General features: G+C 42.0%; 1 protein-coding gene across 1 annotated transcript; it reads right to left on the minus strand.

Moving 5' to 3' along the window:
- Positions 1-2,690: 2,690 nt before the first annotated feature.
- Positions 2,691-10,200, minus strand: rcc1 (regulator of chromosome condensation 1). Its single transcript, XM_076738257.1, has 10 exons — positions 10,137-10,200; positions 9,149-9,245; positions 8,486-8,673; positions 8,148-8,324; positions 4,996-5,092; positions 4,775-4,897; positions 4,488-4,628; positions 4,168-4,287; positions 3,746-3,898; positions 2,691-3,597 (listed from the first exon to the last, which is right to left on the minus strand). Exons 2-10 carry the CDS (start codon positions 9,225-9,227, stop codon positions 3,422-3,424), a joined length of 1,254 nt encoding a protein of 417 aa, XP_076594372.1. The 5' UTR covers positions 9,228-9,245; positions 10,137-10,200; the 3' UTR covers positions 2,691-3,421.
- Positions 10,201-10,353: the final 153 nt, after the last annotated feature.

The raw sequence follows: 10,353 nt of genomic DNA on the forward strand, positions 1-10,353 counted from the left end.
TGTTTTTTTAGTGCCAACAGCAAAACAACATCTACTCTGCCATGGCAACAGTTATTGATTTTCATACTTCATATACTTCGTGCATCAGTAGCGGCCGGGGGGCATTTGTTATTGCTGTTTGAGGGCGGTAATGATAGAAAACGGAAAATGGATGTTAGGTGTAGTGTGGGAGGCATGTTGTGTTTGAGGCTATGTTTTCTTTCTACATATTAACTCCCCACTTACATACACATGTATATTAATATACATATATTTTATCCACAGTGTGTAATTTGTCTGAGTGAGAGAGAGAGACACAGTGTGAAGAAAATGATCTGGACAACAGCTTCCTGCAGGGCCATATTCAACAGGTTCCTAGTGTGATGAGCCACTGAAGCATTGTAATCATCACAAAACCTTGAGATTTCTTGATTAAGATGTACTTGAGAGGAAGCACTGAGTGCTTGAAATGAATTAAGAAAGCAGCAGGGCGACTCAAGGGCTGCCACATCTCAATCAAGGCAGCGCAAACATGATGGAAAACGTGCTCTGTTGTAAGGTTCGAATTTTAGGAGCATGTTTTAGAATGCATCGCGCAGCCTGTCAGATGTGCCGTCTAAAGCACCTGCGAAGACAGTCAACAAAACAAAATCTTATGACAGCCCTCCGTACAGCTCTGAGTGGAGCAGCCAATTGCTGTGATTAATTTGGCTCTTTCTATTATCACACCAAATGTGTGGCAATGCAGGTGTCTGAGATTCCCCGGTCCCCTCTGTGATTAGTTCAGAGAGAGGATGATTAGAGCCTGAAGTGCATTATGAAAAATCCGGTGTACTTAGTACGAGTGAAAGGAATTAATCACAGGATGTCACTGCTGAATCTCTGTAGGAATGTTTCTCTTTGTATTGGAAATGTAGGAGACGGTTTCTGGGCATTACGACACTTTGTGAGCTAAAGCATGTGAAAAGCTGTCAACAGATCACAAGGACTGATGCTTTTAACAGCTTAAATAAAGCCAATTTACCTTCACCTGCGCGGTGAACGTCTTTTTCCTTTCTTTAATAGAATTCAGCTCTATTGTTTTGGAGGTCTGAACCAAACACAGAGATGCAACAACAGGCTTAAGAAATGTTATCTGGTCTGGAGGTTTCACAAAGATCTGAAGTCAAATATTTAATTGCCTCAAATTCAGGCACAGTGAAATAATGAGTGTGCTTCTGAAGGCCACTTAATCAGTGTCATAATAATATGACAGAGTAATTCTCTCTGCTTGGTGTTTGGCATTGTAACAGCTCATTACTGAACTGGGGCCGAGAAAATGTTGAATTTTAAAACACGGAGGGGTGGACCCCTCAGACAAAGTGTGCAAAATTGCAGCCACACTACAGAGTGAAATCACTTTGTCGCTGCAGCATATAGAGACCAGGAACATGTTCTTTGCAGAAGAATGTGCTTTGAGACCCCATGCATTCAAGTGCATCTCAGTGTTTCAGATGTTTTCTACTGGAAAAAAAAAAAAAAAAACAAGGACAAGTTGACACCGTGTGTTAAAAATAATCATTACTTTTGCTTTCAGGAGAACCATTAGTGATGAGCAGTGAACGGTGCATTCAGATGTATTCCTGACATTTCTTCTTTGTCACAGCACAAAACACGGTGCCAAACAAACAAGAGGAGAGGTTCAGTCTGATCAATTAACTGCTTACGAAAGATACTTTAGCATTTCAAAGCCACAAGTGTTTTTTTTTTTTTTAAATATAATTTCATCATTGGTCCTTTTGACCAGATGAAAGAAAGATGAGACGAGCGAGGACCCTGTGCATTTCACCCCGGATAGAACACAAAAGCATGTAGCTTTGATGTACGTACTTCAGTCATCATTTGCATCCTTAAGTGTTTCTGATTAACATTCATGACTGGGTGAGTATGGAATGTGTTGTTTGCATACATAATAGACATAAAGCAGCTGCGGTCCACACTGCTGACTGAAGAAAAAAAAAAAAAAAAAAAGGGTGAAAAATGACACGGTGTCATCAGAGCTGATGTTAATGTCTATCCTAACTGAGCTAAATTATTAGTTATATCGTCAACACAATGGACTCAGAAAACAACATCCTGGAACATAAGTCAGACTGTTGAGCCATGAGTCAATAAAAAGCTGTCAGCATTAATCCCTTTAATATCCCTGAGTGCATTTCATTGTGGTTAGTGATGCAAATCAATGGACAGCTTCATTGCAATTTTGGATTTTGTCATGATTTTTGCATCAGTTTGATGAAGTTTACTGATTTGTCAGGTATTTAATTCACTATTAGATTAAAAAAAAAGTTTTTTCTTGAAGTTTTTACAGTCACAATATATTCACGTAGGATTTTATCAGCAGGAGACTTTCTTCACTATCAACACAGCAGATGAGCCATTTCTTTACGTAAGTTGTAAGCGACAAAAGGGGCTCAAATCCACACCAATGGATACATTAAAAATGAATATTTGTTGTCATTTGTCAACAAAAGCCTTCGATATTGACTGAAACATCAAAGCTTACTGGGATAATAAGGATTTTGTTTCAGGCTGGATTTTCCCTTCTGCTAGCTGTTAGATTTAACACCCTGCCAACATGTTTGTGGTTACAGCACAGCAGCGATGCAATTACAAATTTTCATCATCGCTCTAACTGCCAACTATTTTGCTGATTCATACTTTTTTTTTTTCTATAGATAATACCAGAAAACAGTTTAAAATGACCGAATGAATTGCCCAAAGTCTGAACCAGGAAATGTTCTGTATTTTTGCATTGAAAATAACTCCACTAATTAATTATCAAAGTAGCTGCTAAACATTTGATGCATTAGATAAGGCTTAAAAACTTAAAATGGAATCTTTATTTTCTGACAAGAAAAGCAACAGAATGCAGGATACAGTATGACGCGTTACCAAATGTTCAAATAGTCACAACACCGGTGTGTGCCCAAGGTAAAATGAACACTGGTCTCACATATTGAATTCTCTGAGTACAAATGTCTGAAACAAGGTCGATGAAATTATTGCTTTAAAGCGAAGGAAAAAAAAAATGATTAAAAAGACTTTTGTTTGGGGATGTAATTAAAAGGTTTGGACTCTCGTGCAGCCAGTGTTCACATTCACAAACATCACATATATCATCTTACAGCCATACGAATGACTTTTAATGAAAAGAATTGGAAGAAGAACACCAAAAACTAGATTTAAAAAAATAGTCTCTCTTTTGTCACCATCTACCAAACGTCCAAGAACATTTTTCCTCGCACTGAGAAAAGTTCCCTTAAAAGGACCTGAATTTCAGCTCAGAACAGGAAGTCACAAATAGATCAACCCCATCCCCAGATCTGGGCATCATCATCATCAACGCCCCACCTTGAAACAGATCTGAAGATTCCCCATCATCCTCTGCTGGATATGGACATCAGCTCTCCTGCTTGTCTTTGACCAAAAGGACTGTGTGCTGCCCTCCACTGGAGGCCATCATTACTACACGGTTCTCCAGCTGCTTGCCCGTCATTTTGACAGGGCTCCACTCATCATCCTCCTCTCCTGTGCCGAGCTGCAGGTTGGTGCCCATGCCCCACGCATACACAGATCCTGGAGGAAGCACAGGCAACAGAAACACTGAGTCCTGTGTGTTGTTTTGATCAACAACATTAAAAGCAAGTAATGTGCCACATTTATGAAACAGACTCAGAAGTGGATCACTGCTGCAGTCCTCTGTTGCATTTGATTTGCTTCTCACCTTCTCTGGTGACAGCGTAGCTGACAGACGCCCCACATGTCACTCTGCTGGCCGGCTCCATGCCCATCACCGGCGTAGGCTCACTCTTCTCTTCGGCTCCTTCTCCCAGACCGAGACGCCCATACTCTGCTCTGCCCAGGCTGTATACCTGTCCTGAAAGATGAGGAGAAAAAGGAGTCATTGACTGTTTGTTTGTCAGGTTACTGTTAATAAAACCACCTGAGGTGTGGGTTATATTGAATTGTTTAAAAAAAAAAAAAAAATCAGACCAACTGTCAACACGTAGTCTTAACTCAGCTGAAACCTGAGTGCCGAAACATGATTTGTACCATCAGCTGAATATTATCTTATTACCTGTTACAACCTGTTTGGTTTTATAGATCTGTGTAAATCTGGATCAGACAAGGCCTGAAAGCGCTTACCTTGAGCATCAAGGCAGACCGTGTGATGTTGTCCTCCAGAGAAGTCCACCCAGGACGTGGTGGAGTTCTTGAAGCACGTCAGTTTCACTGGGAAAAAGCACATCCTGGTGTCTTTAGTGCCTGAGCAGATGGATTTAAAAAGAAAAAGTTGTAAGAGACACATAAAATAACTTCACAATGTCTGACGCAATTACCTTCAGGCACAATGTGGGCACAGCCAATGATGAAGTAATGTCAGATACCACTTAAGTTAAAATTATAACAAAAACTGGATCAGTTGAAATTGACAAAAGGACTAAGCTCTGATGTGCCATACTAACCCAGCTGGTGATAGTTGGTGAGGCCAAATCCATAAACATGTCCCTCTTTTGACAGAGCGAAGGTGAAGTACGCCCCACAGAAGGCATCTGTGAAGTGAACTTTCCCTTTGACTTTCACTATCTGTGGTTCCAGCAAGCGGCCTGAAATCACAGCACACAGTCAACCAGAAACGCCATTACACGCACGACACCACAGCATCTATTGTTAACATCATCACAAATCAGACATTAAATCTTGTACAACTGTATTCCACAATGAGTTGAAGCTTTGGGCTTGAGTTACTGACCGAGGCCTTTTCTGCCCCCTGTGTTTGAGAAAAGCTCAGGCACTCTTCCCAGCTGCCCCTGCTCTCCAGTGCCTGACGAGTAAAGGTTTCCCTCCAGTGTAACCAGCACCAGGTGGTCATTACCTTTTAAAAGATACATGAAAATTAAAACAGAAACATCGTCAGAAGTTCATACATAGTGTACAAACAAAAACATGGCACAAAAGACGATCGGTTCTTACCTGATGCAATTTTCACAACAGCCTCCGGCATTGGGACTTTGACTGGAGTGTTAGATGTTTTCAAGGGCTCCAGAAGACCTATAACACCATTGTTATCCTGGAAAGAAAAGGGTCCAGCACATCAGTGGTTAAACCCAGAGACACAAAATGCTCATGTTTCAGGTTATGGCTGTTTTGGTCGCAGCCATCTTTGTTTGTTTGTCAAAGTGTGAGCCGACTTGTGGAGAATGACTACAACCCAACAGAGTGGAGACGATTAAAGCCAGAGGAAAAATGGCTTTAATGAACATAAAGACAACATTCAAAATATACATCAATCAGCCACAACATTAAAACCACGTGCTTAATATTGAGCAAGTCCCCTTTGGGCCACCAAAACAGCTCTGACACTTCAGGGTATGGACACATGACCTCTGCAGGGATCCTGTGGTATCTGGCACCAGGGCGTTAGCAGCTGATCTTTGCCAAGTGGGGCCTCCATGGATCAGACTTGTTCCACCACATACTTCAGAAGCTTGACATCTGGGGAATTTGGAGGTCACATCAACCACCTTGGAACTCTTTGCCATTTTCCTCAAATCAGTTTTTGCAGTTTTGGGAATACTGTTGTCATGAAGGGGTGTATTTGGTCTGCAATGATGTTTAGGCGGATGGTGTGTGTCAAAGTAACATCTACATGAATGCCATGACAGAACATTGCATTGTAACAAGATGATGGTACTCACTATATCTGGTTTTAATGTTGTGGCTGATAAGTGTAAATCAGATGGGAAACAATAAAAACAGTTAATACAAACTTTTATAAAACAGAGGTTACAGAATGAAAGCATAGTTTGTTTCAGCACTGTCGAAAATCTAGAGGGAATGCAGAAGGTAGGCAGAGGTAATAGAGATGTAATTGCCAGTGAGCCATTGAGAATTAATAATGAAAAACCAACGGGTTATCTAGCAGGAGAGCTAATGAGTGCAGAGAGACCAAAACAATTATGAATGGCTTAATAAAGGATCATCAAGCTATGTTTGAACGCCTTTACTTTTCTCTCCAGTGAGGTGCAAGGTGGAGCAGTTGTTGTCCACATGTAACATGCCACAACTGCATAGCCAGAGGACGCAGAGATTACACAGGTCAAACAGGTGGAACAGAGAAAAAGTTCAAAAACTCAGGCTGTGGGAAGAGCCTCATGTAGAGGTTATTAGTGTGGTCTGCAGAGAGACAACCATTGAGGATGAACAGGTTTGTGGGTTTAAGAATGCAAACTGAGAACGTCTGGTAGCCAAGACAGACACGGTTGCTTTTTAAAAAAACAAGCTGCTGATAGCTCAGCAGGTGAAACCTGGCAAAAATACTAAATTGTTAAAGCAGCAGAGCATCTTCTCAGTGCAACCAACACGGCATATTGCTGAGATGCTAAAGGTTTGACTGTTCACTGAGTAGAGATGGACAAATCCAGGAAAGTATGTTCAAGAGGAGGCATGAGTCCACAGTATAAGTTGTGTGTACAGGGACAAATGTTGCTAAACAATAAGATTTTAAGGACTTCATCGGGTTAATGCAAATGCTACTGTTTGTGGTTACGTAACATTGCAAAAATCAGACAAATCCTGTCTCAAAAGGATGCAGAAAAACTAGTCTATGCACTCCTAACTTCCAGGTTGGATTATTCCTTACTATCAGGCTGCCCAAATTTGTTGCTAAATATTCTCCAGTTGCTCCAGAGCACTGCAGCACGTGTTCTGACAAAAACAAGGAAAAGGATCATACTTCTCCGATATTAGCCACTCTGTACTGGCTCCCTTTAAAATTCTGAAATGCAGTAAATGGTCAGGCACCTTATTACCCCACTAGAACACTGCGTTCCCAACATGCAGGTTTACTTATGGTTCCTAAAGTCTCCAAAAGCAGAATGGAAGCCAGAGCCTTTAGCTATCAAACTCCTCTCCTGTTGAACCATTTTCCAGTCTTTGTCCGGGAGGCAGACACCATCTCTACATTTAAGAGTAGGCTTACAACTTTCCTTTTTGACAAAGCTTATAGTTAGGGCTGGCTCAGGCTTGTCTTGGACCAGCCCTTAGTTATGCTGCTATAGGATTAGACTGTTGGGGGACTTCCAATGATACACTGAGCTCCACTGTTCTTCACTCCCTTTCCATCTGCACAGAGTTTGGTCTGTGCCAGCTCTGTCTGGAAAGTGTCCTGAGACAACTTCTGTCGTGATTTGGCATTATATAAATAAAACTGAATTAAATTGAATCCATCAAAAGATAATGGGTCATGTATAATGCATGACTTTTGTCACATGGGATAATTTAAATAGATGCAAATGTATCTTGAATGGACCCACACTGCACACACTGTATGATAGTGAGGTTCCAAATGAGAACACAAGAGATGCAGTAGAGGTGCATTATCACCACAGACTGTTGCTCTTACGTCGCATGAGAACATGGTAAGCAAACCAGCTGCCCAAATCACATGATCTTGCGAGGCAGCTGGATCACACTGCCCGCACTTAATATACAGCAGAGACACCAAAGTCATTGTCTCATATGTACTTGGCACAATATCTACAAATTCAGTACCGGACATTGTCCAGAGTTGCCCTTTCACACATGTACCACATTTGTCAGTGTCAGACGCATTGTCCCTTACTGGTAACAGAGGGGAGAGACCTGGGTACACAGTGCAGGAGGAAGAGGACTAATCTGTAATGATGACCTGTTTGCGCTGATATCAGTACTACCTGCACTTGGATGTTTCCACAATGTCAATGAAAGAGTGGAAAGCAATATACAGGCAAGCAGAGGAGAGTTCGAAGCAGCAATGTCATCAACACGCCCACTCGCTTGCTGTGTAGCAGGGTAGTGGTGCAGACACTGCGAATGACAGTGAGTAAATACTGCTTAAGGGATAGCTACTGCACTAGAAGCAATGCTGCCAAATCTCTACCGGTGGACACATTCCTATCACCGTATGATTTACAGCCAGTACACGAGTACAGAAATTTTCAACTGGTCCTCATAAGTTTTATGGGTAGAGCAGATTAAAAAAAGGTAACAAGTTAGTTAATTTGACGTAGGGCCAATCTCTCACACACACAGAAGTGCACACTTCCAAGCACAAGCCTAGGTGGCTGAAACAGCAGGTAACCAACCCTGAAGGCACCCCAGATGTACACCGTTCCATCATCTGTGAGTGCGGCTGTGTGGCTGTCCCCCGCCGACACCTGGACCACCTTCTCCTCCAGTATCACCTTTCCTGGAACCATCTCAGACCCCTCTGTTGTGTCCCGACCAAGAGCACCCTCATCGTTACAGCCAAATGTGTAGACCTACACAAGAAGAAGAAAAATAAAACAACACATCAGCTTACTTGGGAAACTTAGATCCTTACATGAAATGTTAACTGAAAGCCACAGCATTAGCCATTCAGTTTTCATTAAAGCAAAGAAAAAAACAAAAAGACAAAAAAACAAGACAGATGGTCCCTTACATTGCCAGTGTCACTGAGGCACACAGTATGCATGCCTCCAGCTATAACTTGCACAATTTTCTCTGGCAAGGACACGAGGGCCGGCTTCTTCCTCTCAATGATGTCCTCGCCTTGACCCAACTGTCCAACATCACCCTGGCCTAGGACAAGAACCTGGCCTGCCTCCTTGCCATGACTCCTGTGGGAAACTGTCACACACACACACACACACACACACACACACACACACACACACACACACACACACACACACATTTTTTTTCAATTCATGTTTTGTTTTGGTTGATAGTTCCTGGTTTTTGGAGGTGTGGCACTCCCCCTTTAAAGGTCATGGAAAATGACTTTTTAAAATAAAACAGCACATTTTTATTTCTTTAAATTGTCTATTTATTACCAAAGCATCTATCAGTGATACAGGTAAGATGGGGGAAAACATGAAAGTGTTGTGCTACATGTTGATTGAGTGGTGCTCTTAAAATGTTTTCAATAGTGAAAAGGTTGGGCTGGAGCCTTGTCTGTTGTGTGTATTTATGTGTCTATGATCTTTTTTCAGCAAGGCTAGCAAGTTAACAACATAAACACATACACACAAAAACAACACTATTTTGCTGTCAGTGATCAGAGACATGGGTCTAGCCCATTCTGGTTGCCTCAGTGATTTACCTTTCACTTTCTTAAGGTCTTTCTCATCCTCCACAACAGCCTCAGATTTCCTCTTGGTGGTGGTCTTTTTAGCAGGCATGACAGCAACACTTATGGACTTTGGGAAAAAAACAAAAGAAATGCAGCTGCAAAGCTTAGAGCACTGAATAAATGAGTCGTTAATGAACACAAGGATGACATCAAAACGTCCATCACGGTCCCTCTACTGCAGATCTGAACACCACTGGACCTGATGGGGTGTTGTTGAGTTCATGGCATTTCCATGCACTCACAAGCCTACTGACAAACACAAGTGACCGACAGACATTAACCGGAAGCTATTAGGGTTCAACAGCTGTCAGAGAGCCATTTCAATGGCTGGCACTGTGTGAGGTGCTTTCACCCCACAGCTGTGCTTCTTCCACCACTGCTCCCATGCTGTTATGAAATTAGCGTTAGCAAAACGAGGACAATGTAAACTGGGGTCACGCTCAGCTCTTTGCCATCGACTGTATGACATACACTGACTCTTTGTAAGGACATGTCTAGAGAGTGCTATCAGTGCTTTCAAAGTTAACATAAGACTACGTTAGCTACGTGCTGTAGTTTAAAATAGGCAGCGTGATCTAACGCTGGCAGTGCCCATGTGTCCTTGCTAACGTTCAGTTAGCTGGGTTAGCGAAAGAGCTGTAACATTACATAGCTGAGCTTTGGTCCAATTCCTGATAGCATATAAATGTGCTATAGTGAGCTACTAGCTAAAGTAAGAATATAATAATGCAGAGTCATGCTTTTACCATATAGTCAAATGTTAGTTGGCCAGAGCTGTTTGCTAGCCAGCGCTAACTACCTAGCGGCGTTAGCATGACATTCGGAAATGAAGGAATTACGATAACGTAACTTATCATAACAAGATTTATTGAATGAACTACATACACGTTGCTTAAGTAGTGTTTAATACTGTGTGTCCTTTCTAGCTGGACAGTCTAGGCGCTGATTATTTACTAACCTGCGATATGTGGAAGGTTGCAGTTTGCCTTGAGGTGAACGTGTACAGCCTGTTCCCGGTCTTCTGAAACGCACCACACGTGTGACGTCACTCTCTTTGAAACTCCTGCCTCCTTAAAGGGACAGCAGCACTCAAACCTGAAGCGGTACTGTTGGAAGAACCGGGATCATTTACTTAAAATAGTCCATTACAAGTCAAAGTCCTTCCTCAGAGGTCA

This window comes from Chaetodon auriga, chromosome 8, assembly GCF_051107435.1.
Source record: "Chaetodon auriga isolate fChaAug3 chromosome 8, fChaAug3.hap1, whole genome shotgun sequence".
Taxonomy (NCBI): Eukaryota; Metazoa; Chordata; class Actinopteri; order Chaetodontiformes; family Chaetodontidae; genus Chaetodon; species Chaetodon auriga.

Excerpts from the sequence above, each read along its gene's own strand:
- rcc1 (XM_076738257.1), bottom strand. The coding sequence starts at position 9,227 with ATGCCTGCTAAAAAGACCACCACCAAGAGGAAATCTGAGGCTGTTGTG. Across the intron at positions 5,093-8,147 it reads ACATCTGGGGTGCCTTCAGG|GATAACAATGGTGTTATAGG; the intron begins GTTGGTTACCTG and ends TTTTCTTTCCAG. Across the intron at positions 4,288-4,487 it reads CACCAACTATCACCAGCTGG|GCACTAAAGACACCAGGATG; the intron begins GTTAGTATGGCA and ends CCATCTGCTCAG.